The 14,058-nt window shown below is 43.3% G+C and overlaps 2 protein-coding genes across 2 annotated transcripts in view; one reads left to right on the top strand and one right to left on the bottom strand.

Annotated features, from left to right (window-relative positions):
- The window catches only part of PEX7 (peroxisomal biogenesis factor 7), a 312,578-nt gene extending 306,732 nt beyond the window's left edge, over nucleotides 1-5,846 (bottom strand). The window contains exon 1 of the mRNA XM_089676224.1: nucleotides 5,589-5,846. Coding sequence (XP_089532350.1) covers nucleotides 5,589-5,715 — 127 coding nt within the window. The 5' untranslated portion in view covers nucleotides 5,716-5,846. The remainder of the gene's footprint in view (nucleotides 1-5,588) is intronic.
- MAP3K5 (mitogen-activated protein kinase kinase kinase 5) overlaps nucleotides 5,557-14,058 on the top strand; it is a 278,572-nt gene continuing 270,070 nt past the window's right edge. Inside the window, exons 1-2 of the mRNA XM_089676223.1 lie at nucleotides 5,557-6,050; nucleotides 9,096-9,174. The gene's annotated coding sequence lies outside the window, so the exon portion shown is untranslated. The remainder of the gene's footprint in view (nucleotides 6,051-9,095; nucleotides 9,175-14,058) is intronic.

Below are 14,058 nucleotides of genomic sequence, written 5' to 3'. Positions count from 1 at the left end.
GAGAGTGCGAAATCAGGCTCACTTATGCATAGAAACCAACCCATTTTTATTGCCAAAGCTTAATTGAACAAGCTGATGTTAGAAGCCGATTGGTTTCTATGCAGAAGTGAGCCTGATTTTGTGATCTCCAGCTTTAGTAAATAATGTAGCCATTTATATGCACTCAGAGTATGTAGTGTGCCCCTGGACACACACAATTATATTTTCTCTGAACACATAGTTGAATTTTACAATTAAAATTTATAACATGCATTTATGTATGTGTCCCCATCAGATTTCCCCTCTATTCCTTTTTCTGGAGACAACTCAAATTTGGGATTTTCTTTCATTTTATTCATGTACATAATAGTCACAGGACAGAGTGAAACAGGGACACAGACAGAATTAAAAACCTGATAGAGGTTTTAATCCCTTTCTACTATATCAAAAGTTTAAAAAAAAGTTTTGGCTGCAGTTGCATTTAAAAAAAAAAAGAAAAACAACAAGTTTCCCACAGATGAATTTGCACATTTATGCAGGTACACTGTGAACTCATGGATCGGGGTTTCAGACTTTCTCTCCAAGGAGTACAGACAAAGCACGGTAATATTCCACACCAAGGAAGTGTCACTTCACTTGTGTCAACCAAATTTAGGATTAGGAGAATCAATTATGTGACTTATTTTCTTTTAAGGCTCATGGAACTACAAATACATTACTAGGATTTGGGCAATCAGAAAAACTCTTCTTCACATTCATGATCGTGTTAACCCTTCATATAACTGAAGTTTAAAACATTGCTTGCCCCTCCTCATAAGCATGCTGCATTCTGTTTGTCAAGCAGTTTTGCGTAAATAATTTTTTTTATGTCCTTCGAAGTGTTCATGTGATGTCTAAGCTCTGGCTCCCTTGTGGCAGCGAGCAGCTGCTGAGAGGGAGTTCCAAAAACAGGGCGAATGAATGGAGGCCGACAGAGGATATCACGGTTTCGGGAACAAGCCCGAATGTTCAGTGGCTCGCTGACACTAGGGAGCTGCAGCTTAGACATCACCAAATGAAATTAAAAGTTATATTAGCCTTTACTTCCACTTTAGGGCCAGTTCACACTACAAAAATGCACTCCTGATAGGTTTTTGCTTACAGTTCACACCACACGCAGTTCCGGTGCAGTTTGCTATGTTCCAGTATGGTTCTGTGCAGACAAAATACAGCATGTTTTTTTTCTGCACCTGGAACTGACTGCACTACTGTGAACTAGGGTCATTGGAATACATGGAAAACACTGTGCATGCATTTTTTATGCAAAAAAAAAAAAAGCGCACTGAACTGCATTTAGTGTGAACTAGACCTAAGGCTCCATGCACACTGGGCATTTTAATAACGCTGGTAACCTTAGCTGTGTAAAGTTACATTAAAAACGTGAGTTTTTCAGCGTTTTTGTATTAGCGTTTATCAGCGTTTTTTTCATTTGGTCAAAAAAAGTCCAAAAACACCGGTTTGCCATGATTTACCATGTTTTTCAGTGTTAGAGCATTTTTACAGCTAAAAAACTCCTCTAGAAACCCACTAGTTCTGGGTTTCTTTTCCAGCCAAAAAACATTGAATACAGTCTATGTGTGCATGGATATATAGGATAACATGCTGGGGGGGTTTACTGGCTGTAGAAAAAAAAATGTCAAAAGCCAGAAACAGCCGCTGTAAAAACGTTTAGCGTGCATGAGGACTGACAGGGGAAGAAGAAGCACGGCCGCGCTGTTTTCAAATCTGACAGTACAGTGAAGCTGCTTCTTCCCGTCAGAGAGAGGGGTGGGGCAGCGGGTGCAGCTATGGGAACATGTTCCCAAATGTGAACTTATCCTAAAGCAAGCCCACCCAAGGCAGCCTTAGCACATATGTTAATGGAAAATGGTTAAGGTGGGCTCAATGTCCTGTTTTTACTACCCCCCACTGCAAGTGTTATCGGTCTCTTTCAGTATTAGGGCTAGTTCACACTAGATGCAGTTCAGTGCGCTTTTTTTCTGACAGCCAATCACAGTGGTCACATGCAGCCCAGCCAGAAAGGGTTAAAATAGCACAGCCATGGCATAAATGTGAACACATGCTCCAATCACATTCATGAACCAATCACTAGCCCGTGGTTGTGCACTGTATTCAGATGTCAAAAAAAAAACATGCATTCAGAAAGTGGCAGTATCTCCTCCTGAAAGCCTGTCAGCTACTCCTGTACCACTGTGAAAAGTGATCCATGGTAGATCACTTTTCAGAGTCTGCCACAAATGTAAGGGTTTGTTCACACCAGGTGTGGAGAGATTGTGTTGGGCAGCTATTTATGTGCAGTCCCACCAAAAGACAAATCAAAATGCCTTGTCTATGTGTCTGGTTCACACCACTGCTTTCCAATGGAATGCTGAAAAAAAAAAAGTATGACTGCCTATACTTTTCTTCGGTGCAGTGTGAGGCAATCCACAACCTGGCAGCCAAAAGGACTTGAGTGTGGCATTTTAATAACGTTCGTTAAAAAAATAAAGAGAAGTACACGACATGATTGGTGCATCTGCACTGCAGATATCCAGCCAGCTCACATTGCACACCAGTGTGAATGGACCCTAAGGCCCTGTTCACACCTGAGAGTAGCAGCCTTCCCACTTGTTTTCTTTTTTTTTTTTTTTTTTAGTGTTTTTCATGCATTCCACCTAAGGCTGCCCATTCGCCCTACACATGACAACTGACCCAGAACCTTTTCTGTCGTGGCGCATCAGGCATTTTTTCAGTGGGCATTTTGACGAGTTTGTCTGCATTTTGTTACTCAGCAAACAATGCATCTGCTACCTGCGCTTGGGGCACCCTTAGCAATTAATGGTACAGCAAGCACAACCCCCGATTTCAGCACATTTCCGATACACGATAAAATGCACATTTGTGTTTTGTCACACACTTAGGAAACGCACAGGTGTGAATTCAGCCTCAGTAGTTGCAGGGCAGTTGCGGTGTGCCCCTATTCACTTGATTTAAATCGGTAGCAAAGGCTGATTTTTTGTTTTTTTTTAAATCTTCTCCATGCAAGGCAAAGTCAAAATGTACTATTATGCATCGTGTGCAGGTGCCAGTGATGTCACCAGCTGCAGAGCCAAAGAATTTCTCCTAAATGGTGCCCATTACGGAGATATTTCTTGTACCTACAGGTAAGCTTTATTATAAGCTTACCTGTAGATACAAATTAAAAAAAATGTCCTTTCAGAACCTAGATTGTAAGCTCGAAAGAGTAGGGCCCTCTTACCCCTCGTACGTTGTTTGTTATTGTTGTACTGTGCCATGTATTGTCCCCCCCTCTATTGTACAGCGCTGAGCAAACCCTTTGGCGCTATATAAACTCAATGTAATAATAATAACCCTGCTCATGCTCTGTGAACGATGTGTCCTTTGGACACAGCTGATCACAGAGTGAGGTAAAGGGCCAAGCAGAGCTGCCCTTTACAATGTGTCTACTCACAGCTGATCACAGTGTAAAAAGACATGCAGGTTATCGTATTTTCCTTGCACGCTGTGACAGCGTTGGGAAAGGAGAGCTGGCATATTTACACTGATAATCAGTGCAGCCTATCTGACCATCAGAGTTTTGCTTTTCAAAATTTGCGGTCTTTTTCTTTTTAGCAGACAACTCCAGTGGTGATTAATTACCACCAAAGAAAGCTTTCTCAAAAAAGTGATATAAATTTCATTTGGGTACAATGTTGCATGACTGTGCAATTGTCAAAGTACAACAGCACGGAAAGCTGAAAATTGGCCTAGGCAGGAAAAAGGTTTAAGTGCCCGGTAGGCAAGTGGTTAACTTTTGCTGTGGTTTCGAAGCAAACCATCACGGTGCAAAATACACTATATTGCCAAAAGTATTAGTATCAGGTGTTCACCTCCATGGCCACAGGTGTATAAAATCAAACACCTAGGTATGCAGACTGCTTCTACAAACATTTGTGAAAGAATGGGTCGCTCTCAGGAGCTCAGTGAATTCAAGCTTGGTACTGTGATAGGTTGCCACCTGTGCAATATGTCCATCCATGAAATTTCCTTGTTACTAAATATTCCACGGTCAACTGTTAGTGGTATTAAGTGGAAGCAACTGGGAAAACCAGCAACTCAGCCACAAAGTGGTAGGCCACATAAAATGACAGAGCGGGGTCACGCATCAAGCGCACAGTGCCCAGAAGTCGCCAAATGTCTACAGAATCAATAGCTAAACACCTCCAAACTTAGGGTGGCCTTCAGATTAGCACAACAGTGTGTAGAGAGCTTCATGGAATGGGTTTTCATGGCTGAGCAGCTGCATCCAAGCCTTACATCACCAAGTGCAATGCACAGCAGCAGATGTAGTGGTGTAAAGCATGCTGCCACTGGACTCTAGAGCAGTGGAGACGTGTTCTCTGGAGTGATGAGCACACAGAGGATCACCAATATGGGTCCCAAAAGTTTTAATGAACGATCAGTTACAGCAAGGCAACATTTCGGAGTCTCACAGGACCCCTTCATCAGGCATGGATCCTTCAAGATTCCTTCCTTTCCTTCCTGTAACTATGCGATCGTTCATTAAAACTTTTGGACCCATATTGTGATCCTCGGTGTGCTGACATTCTCCCTTGCTGATTCTGTATGGTTCCAGCCAATGGTCGCTGCAACACCCACTTATACACACAGCCATTTTTAATGCAGGAATGTGTGCGTTTGGATTGTACACTTGCACTCTGGAGTGACAAATCATGCTTCTCTGTCTGGCAATCCGCTGGACGTATATGGGTTTGGCGGTGGCCAGAACGGTACTTGCCTGACTGCATTGTACCAAGTTTAAAGTTTGGTGGAGGGGGGATTATGGTGTGGGGTTATTTTTCAGGGGTTGGGCTTGGCCCCTTAGTTCCAGGGAAGGGAACTCTTAAGGCCTCAGCATACCAAGACATTTTGGACAATTTAATGCTCCTAACTTTGTGAGAACAGTTTGGGGTTGGCCCCTTCCTGTTCCAACATGACTGCACACCAGTGCACATAGCAAGGTCCATAAAGACATGGATGAGTGAGTTTGGGGTGAAGGAACTTGACTGGCCTGCACAGAGTCCTGACCTCAACCCAAAAGAACACCTTTGGAATGAATTAGAGCGGAGACTGCTAGCCAGGCCTTCTGGTACGACATCAATGCCTGACCTCACAAATGCTCTTCTGGAAGAATGGTCAAACATTCCCATAGACACACTCCTAAACCTTGTGGACAGCCTTCCCAGAAGAGTTGAAGCTGTTATACCTGCAAAGGGTGGGGGTCAACCCAATATTAAACCCTTCGGATTAAGACTGGGATGCCATTCAAAATAATGTGCGTGTAAAGGCAGGGGTCCCCATACTTTTGGCAATACAGTGTATGTACAGCCCTGCGTAGCTGCATGCTATTTAGGTGGTTGGTCAGGTGGCATAAAACCCCCAATCAACTGCTCTCTGGTCACCCCTAGGAACGTCTACAAGCTACATTCAGTGGCCTTACAGGAAAGAGCCTGCTTTCAACGACAGCACGAGCCGAACCCTAACGACAGGAATGCCCGCCTGCTCAAGAACAGTGATAAAGCCTCCTTCACCTGATATGCCATAGTTCTGGGAGGCTGCACAGGCCAGCCGGGATGGGACGTATGGAGAGAACTCCACAGCATAGCCGTGCCTGGCAGGGAGTCTGAGCGCTCGGGTCACACCGCCAGCTGATGCCATAACCTGCAGCCTAGCATAGCCACCCGCAGCGTGTCTGTCTCGGCCCCAACAGCGACTGTCTACATTACACGTAACGGGAAATGACGTGCTTGTGTTCTATGAGCCATTATATACACCGCAGCACTACCGCTTCCTACAATGGGAGGAGCGAAGCATTCTGGGAAGGCGGAAGACGAGTTCCTACAATGGGAGGAGCGAGGCATTCTGGGAAGGCGGTACCGGAAACCGAGTTCCTACAATGGGAGGAGCGAGGCATTCTGGGGAGGTAGAGGACGAGTTCCTGCAACAACGCTGACATTTATCTCCTCTCTACCTTCCTCTGGACCAACACAAAAGTGAGAGTATACGCCATAGCTCCCTCTGGCCGCACCTGGGTGTACTGCTTTTCAGAATGAAACGTAAACTGCATGGCGTTATGTCTGCCAACGTCCAGTGTAGCATACACAAACCCCATCTTCTTAAAGGGTTAGTTCACCTTTACAAAAAAAAAAAAGCCTGTGTGGGAAAGGGTTGTTTGTAGATAAAAACGAACTGTGCAGCTCTGATTAAGGCTACTTTCACAATGAGGAGTCTTCAAGAGTTTTTGCGTTACAAAAAGCGCCTGAAAAGCTCAAGAAAACTGCTTCCCTTTGTATGTGTATGTCTATCTATGTATGTTTTCACACTGAGGCGTTGCATTTGCAGTGTAAAACCTGCTTAGAGCATCATTGTGCATGTTTGAGGAGTTAAAAAAAAAAAAAACAAACACCTCTTCCATTGAAATCAATGGCAAACGCCTCAAAAACGCCACTGAGAAGCGGTTTTGGTGCAGTTTTAAGTCACATGCCCTTTAAATAACACAGCAAAAACGCCTATGCAATTTTGGAGGTGTTTTTGCGGCGGATCAGTGTGGCAGTAGTCTAAGTCCCCCGGTCATATCAGCTGCGATTTTGCATGCCAGGCGACTTGCAAATCGTATGCCAAGACACACCCTATTGTCCACAATTACAGCGGTCAAATCAGTGCGTTTCCAACTTGGTCGGAGCCGCACCGATTTCCAAAGTAGTACATGCACTACTTTTTGTGCAATTTGCATAGACATCTGTGTTGCAAATCGCACTTTAAATTGGCATGTCCCCTAACTTTGAAATCGTGCGACTTCACTGTAAGTCACACGATTTCAAAGTCGGACTTGATGTAACTGGCCTGTTAGGCTTCAATCACATCTGAATGTAGCATTTTTGTGCAATTTTTTTGCACATTTTGTTACGCCAGAAATACGCTCTTGATTGCACGTCAAAACACGCAATTTGTGTGTTTCAATGTACTTCTATGTGAATAAAAATGTGCCAAAAATGCATCTGCCTGAATGGAGCTGTAAAAGTAGCTTTTTTAAGCTTCAGACGACTTGGAGTGGAGATGTGAACCATCTCCATAGAATAATATTGATTTTTTGGCACTCCGATCATTTTGGAGATTCAAGCTTTACGCTACAAAGCACTCAGGTGTTAATGGGGCCTAAAGCTGAATATAGCCCTTGCTATTGGTGTAGGCCATTTATGTACCTTCTGAATCCCAACAGGAATACTCTCAGGATGTTGCTATGATGTTGCTAAGTGAGGCCTATTCGTTGCTGCTTACCTCCATCACAGGAGTGAGCTATTTCTCTGATTCATGCCTCCTCACATGCTCTTTCTCTTCCCTGATACAGTCGCTCTGAGCTCAGCATTTGAGAGCTCACTCCTGTGGTGGAGGAGGTGAGCAGTAAGAACTAGGCCTCACATAGCAACATCCTGGGAGTATTCCAGTCAGGCTTCAGGAGGTATGTAAATGACCTACACCTAGAGCAGGGACATTTTTCAACTATAAGCCCTGTACACGCCGGCTGAATATCGCCCAGTGTGTACACCTGCCTGCCTGACAGAAGCTAGATGAACGGCCGCTTTCTATCAAATGGACAAGCTGGAAAACCAGCATCCAGTCGGCATCCGATCAGTGCTGGCAGCCAATGCCTGTGAATGCTGATCAGTGTGTCCAGGCAGGGAGGCAGTCCCCCCTTTCAGAACACACTAGCTCAGCCGGAAAGGTTATATAAATGTGTAGAGCTGCACTGCTCAAAAACACTAAGACATAACATGGCATACATCAAGTCCAAAAACACATGTGTAAAACTTCAACATAAAAGCCCAGGAGGAAGGAAAAGGAGGAAAAAAACCTTCAGCAAGTGTGGGTGCTAAAAAAAAACATATTCCTGCTAGAGAGTGAGCCCACAATCCCAGTGCTGTAAATCTTTTAATGGTGTGCATCACCATGGTGACCATATGAAATAGGTGGACCTTCATGTGTATAAAAAACAGGTCAACCAGGAATCTCCCCTCCTAATGATGGTGAAATAATGGCCTCTCCTCTATGGATAATCCTCCCTTCATATATGGTCACTGTGTCCTCCAAAAAGAACCTTTTAGCGGAATAGCTGGCTCTGTAGGTAAAACTCACAACCACATAAAGTGACCATAGTGCAGCACGTTTCTTAAAACCTCAATAAAGTTGATTAAAAATCCATTCACATGTTACAGTATTAAAAACCAAAGTATGACAGAAGTAATCAAGCTGTAAGATACACTAAGCAGTGTCTCCAACCGTGCTAGTGGTATTCCAGCTCTGATGTCACCTGGCTCCTCCCCACGCGTATCGTCACAAACCACATTATCTGTTGCTGGAGGTGGGTCACACGACCACTGTGGCTGCTTTTGTCACATGGGGAGAATAACAGTATATGCTGAGCTAGTAAGAAGCTTTGCTTGTACATCACCCGCCACAGCAGAGAGCTTGTGAGCAATGATATGGCCACATCTTGCAGCTTGATTACTTGTCATACAGCGGTTACCCAAACCCCCCCCCCCCCCCTTCATAACCAGGCCATTTTTTGCTTTGAGGTGCTGCCCTACTTTAACTGACAATTGTGTGGTCATGCTACACTGTACTCAAACAAAATTTATATCTTGTATTGGGTGTTCTATGAGTCTCAGAGCTGATTGCTGGGTGCCACAACCAATCAACGGCCTGCACCCGGTGATTGGTATGTGCTGTGACGAAGCACAGCTCAGCCAGTTGGGCATGCTAGCGCGCCTACCCGGAAATGTAGAACCACATTTATATACGTGATTCTGTGCAGAGCGGCCACCCTGTAGCACTAGAGCTACAATGAGCTGGTCTTTAAGTGGTTAAGGTAAAAAAAGTTTTTAGGTTTAGTATCACTTCAAATTAATTTTGTATTGTTTGAGGAAAATAGTATAAGGTGTGCCAAATTCTGTACATTTGCTATACAATTACATTTTTTGATGCTAAAAAATGTCCTGTGTTCTGCTGCTTATTGGACCTTTTTTTTTTAATAAATACAGATGGTGCGTAAGTGACTTCAGAATGCATATTGTGGAAGAGTACAGGTGCTTTCTAACACAAAAAGGACATCAAGGACAAGTAGGTTACAAAATCTTGTTATTCAAAGAGGTTGCTATTCATAGAGGACGGGTTCCTTGATTTTGGAGTAAAAGGCATTATGCGTATATCTTAATTATATAGGTGACATGTTTTTATAAAATAGAATCTGACTTGTAGAATGGATTTGGAATACTTCTCTTGTGTAAGTAGACATAACCTTTCAAACTTGTCAAGTTGTAGGAGGAAATTTACTAAAACTGGTGCAGCTGTGTATGGTAGCCAGTCAGCTTCTCACTTCAGTTTGTTCATTTAAGATTTGACAGTAAAACCTGGAAGATGATTGGTTTCTAGGCAAAGTTGCACCAGCTTTTGCACTGTCCAGTTTTAGTAAAGCTGGCAATAGTTCAGCAGGGACCAGTCCAATTTCAATCAGTGTGTGGCCATCACTGTTCAACAGAATGGACAAATTGGAAACCGTTTGTTGATCAATGCATTCTGACAGCGCAAGGTCCCGCTGTAAGAATGCAGTGTCCAGGCAAAGGGGACTTCTTGATCCCCCTTTTTGCATGGATGGAAGGATTTGTTTGCTGACTGAACAAAAAAAAAATTCCTTTTCTATGGCCAGCTTAACTCATGAATGAAGATACAAGATGCGTTCAAGTCAAACCAGAACTTTTGAGTTTATACAATAAAAGAACAAATTTCAAGGAGTGAAAACTCCATTTATTTTTTCAACATACTCCCCTATTACATTTATACACTTATCTAAACGTTTAATGCCTGGAAATCTTCAGCATAGAAAGATTTGTCAGTACGTCTGAACTATTCTAGGACAGCCTACTTCAAACTTTGTCATCATTGTGTTCACTGTTCCCACAGCAAGATTTGTCTCTTGTGCAATTTCAGGACAGGTTATGTGTCGATTATCTAGGATCAGGCATTCCATTTGCTGAATGTTCACAAGAATGACTGCTGTGGGCTGGGAGCCACCAAGGCCAGGAACGTCCCTGATGGACATACGGCCATCTTAGAAATTTTTACAGCACTCATGTATCTTACTGTGACTGAGCGTCTTATCACCGTACTATGCTTGAAGTCTTCTGTAGATATCCATGGGTTTTACACCTTCGTTTAAAAGAAACTTCATCACTACACACTGTTGTCTGCCATCTTGATTAAAGGTTTCTGGACTGGCCTGTGACATGTGCATCACCTATCAGTAATAGGACACACTTTCCACTAACTACTGCTTGAAGTACCGTCATGCTAGCATCTTTTTTTAGACCTGTTTGACTTGAACGCCCCTCGTATAATGTATAAATATAACGTCTAAGTACTATATACCTTTGCACCCTGGCCTGAGTCAGCTTAATTTGTAAGTTGGATAGGCCTCTCTTCCTTCTGAGATCTGCAGTAACTAGGTGTGCAGGTACACAACTGCTAATGCTTTTGACTTCAAAATGTAAATATATTTACAGCATAAAATTGCATTGAATGCTTACTAAACAGATCAAAGCTAAGATAGCATTTTATTTTTCCCACTTCAGGTGAGTAAAGCCCCATTCACACTTGCTAATGGGGCCATCTGCAATTGGCTGTGGGAGTCTGATTTGCGTTCCCTATGATTAGCTGTGGAAGAGAAGCCACATTGAAAACAATTGAAGGCTGACAGCTCCCACAGCTTTTTGCAGCCAATTGCATGCAATTGCTCAAGCAATCTGCATCCAGAGCTGATCATCTGCAAGTAACCTCTGCATGAGCGATTACCTGTGATCAAAAGCTATGAAGCTGTCAGTCTCCCATTGCATTTAATGGGGCTTCTCACCTGCAGCTAATTTGAGGGAACTACGCTTGATTTCCCACAACTAATCATAAACATTCCCTTTCACAAATGTGAATGGGGGCCTTAAATCATGTCTGCCTTTGTCAGAAGAACTATGATGGGCATTCTTCAAACCTTTTCAGCAGTTAAAAAACTTTCAGCAAGATCCTTAGTTTTCTGTCAATGCTGAGGCTGTAGACCAGCCTTTCTCAACCTTTGCAACACAGAGGAACCGTTGAGATAACTTTCCAGCCTCAGGGAAGCCCTGCTACAAATGACTGTATGTACAACTTATGATAATGTACATTAGTGTGATGGTCAGTGGGAAGAATGCTTATTACACTTGTAATCATTAGGAATAATCACCCACTTACAGATAGCTAAAAAGATGAATGGTATCAGTGGGAACTTATTTGAGAGGCTGAAATTGCTGATTGCTTAAGGAATCCCTGGTAACCTCTAGAGCAGCGGTTTTCAAACTGCGGCCAGGGGCCCAGATGTGGCCCTTTGCTTGCCTTTATTTGGCCCTTGGGGCACTATTACACCAAGTAACAACAATGATGGGATGCCATTCCTCCCACTGACACCACAGATGGAACTATTCTTCCAATTGATACCAACAATGGGGCCTTCTCCCTCCCATTAAAAACAATGCTTGGGCATTGTTTATGCCCACTGATGCTAGGGCATATACTACTCAAACTGGCCACAGGCCCGCTAAAGCCTGAAGGGCAGTTAACTGGCCCCTTGCTTAGAAATGTGGAGACCCCTGCTCTAGAGGAACCCTAGTTGAAAAACCCTGATGTAGACTGTGTTGCTCTGTGCTTGTACTATGTGTCTGTATTTGCCAGAATATCTGAATTTGTTTGTTTGCACACTGAATCACATGGCACTTTCATAGTTTTTCCTCTTCTACTTCTATATCACTGTTTATATTACAAGAGCTTGTGATTGGTGGTCTTTATTGTGCAGGTTGAATTTTTGTATTGTATTTAGCATTAGGGTATTGACTGCCTGCTATTGAATATTTTTGTTTTCCATTCATTTTTATTAAGTTTTTTGTAGTTTACATTCTTCAATACAATAGTAGTACAAATGAATACAAGATAGTACAGAAAGAAAAATAAGAAAGGTATCAAGGCACAATGTGTTCCTGAGATGACATTCTTCTACACGATGTTACAATTTAATGCTTAAGGTACTAAATTTATACATTTCTTAACTTCATGAAATCTCCCACGGGACCCTCCCACACCAAGGTCCCCCAACTGGGCCCAGGGAAAACTCCCAGAACCCACTGGCCCTGAGGATCGATCACCCTGCCACCCAGGGGGGAACCCGCCTATCGGCCCGTGGTCCCATGCCCCTCCCCACAGCAGCCAACATACTGCAAACCAATCAAAAGTATAGATAGAAAATAGGTAAGAAGGAGTCAAGGAGAAAAAAAAGGGGGGGGGATAAAGGAGAGTCAGCGAGTCCACACTACGGCTCAAGGGGGGCATCAGCTACCCCGATTGAGCAGAGCCTGTAAGATAGTCAATCCAAGGTTCCCAAGTTCTGTCAAAATTTGATACCCTGTCCTGCAGAATGGCAGATAAGCGTTCGTTCAACATTATCCATGACAATTTAGACTTTGCCAAATCAAAAGGGATCACAGGCGACTTCCAACATTTCGCTAACGTGATCCTTGCTGCTATAAAGATGAATGTTATGAGGCGTTGAGATGGTCTTGGGGACCCTTTCGCAGGATAGCCCAATAAAGCCTGTCGTGGGGATTTAACCAAATTCACCCCTGTAATGGAATAAAGGAGGGTATAAACTTGGATCCAGAATCTATGGACCTTCGGGCACATCCACCAAACATGATAAGCTGTCCCTTCCTTGGCCACAGCCTCGGAAGTAAGTTGATGAAGCATCTGGAATCCAACGGGCTATCCTGGCTGGGACCATGTACCATCTCAATAAGACTTCATAATTAGCCTCTATTAGAGATGTAATCAAAATCGCCTTGGTGGCCCCCTGGGCAACTTTGTGCCACTCTGCAGGTTCAAGGTAGGTAGTTTACCATCCTGACAGGACAAGATAATGTATACCTTCGATATATACCCTGAACATATATTGATATTCAAACATAAGCGTTCCGTAAATGTATTAGTCATGAAATCAGAACCCCATTTCAACGAGGAAATAAAATGACCTATTTGGGAATAACAATAGTATTCAGTGGGTGGCATATCATATTTTTCTATAAAATAACAAATGGATATAATCCCTCTATGGTCATAAAAGTCTGCTATGCGTAAAAGCCCTTTATTTGTCTATCATGTAAATGCTTGGGGGAGGCGACCCGGGGTGAATGCAGGATTTGCCAGTAAAGTCCCAGTGGCATGTGGGCTGATCGAAAGAGAACCTATCCCACATATTCAATATAAATGATAAGGTGGAGCATAGAAACGGAGGGCGAGCTTTGGAAGGGAACCATAGCAAATGGGAGACTGGGGCAGTGAGCAAGATTGAAGCTTTAAGCCGTATCCAAATGGGGCGGCTGTGTTTCTTATGGTAAATGATCAGGGATGCTATCTGAGTTGCGTGATAATAACGCAACAGATCAGGGACCCCCAGTTCCCCTTGTAGCCTAGGGGTGTGTAGGGTTTTTTTGTTCACCCTAGGTCTCTTGTTTCTCCAAATATACGCAGTTACTGAGCGTTGAAACTTCTTTAGGTCCAATATATTTATAGGCACTGGAAGTGTCCTAAAAAGATATAACAATCTAGGTAACACATTCATTTTGAGCGAGTGCAGCCGGCCAAACCATGAAGGGAGGCTAATCAACCAGCACGCCATATCCTATGAGAGTGTTTTATATAGTAGGGGGAAGTTCTGTTTGAAAATTCAGAGTTAGCTTTATTCCTAAATAGGGAAGAGTAACCGGTTGCCATTTAAATGGGAAAGAGTTTTGGATGGCCCGGACCATTCTCTCATCCAGGGAGATGTTTATCGCTTGGGATTTGTGGTGATTAATGCAAACCCCAGATAAAGGAGTTCAGGACGATATAAAGGTTAGGAATAGAGGTAATTGGGGAGGAAAGGAGCAGCAACAT

This window comes from Staurois parvus, unplaced genomic scaffold, assembly GCF_062004578.1.
Source record: "Staurois parvus isolate SC_StPar_1 unplaced genomic scaffold, SC_StPar_1.0 ptg000165l, whole genome shotgun sequence".
NCBI lineage: Eukaryota > Metazoa > Chordata > Amphibia > Anura > Ranidae > Staurois > Staurois parvus.
The sequence above is the reverse complement of the archived record's forward strand: the minus strand, read 5'-3'. Positions and strand labels throughout refer to the sequence as shown.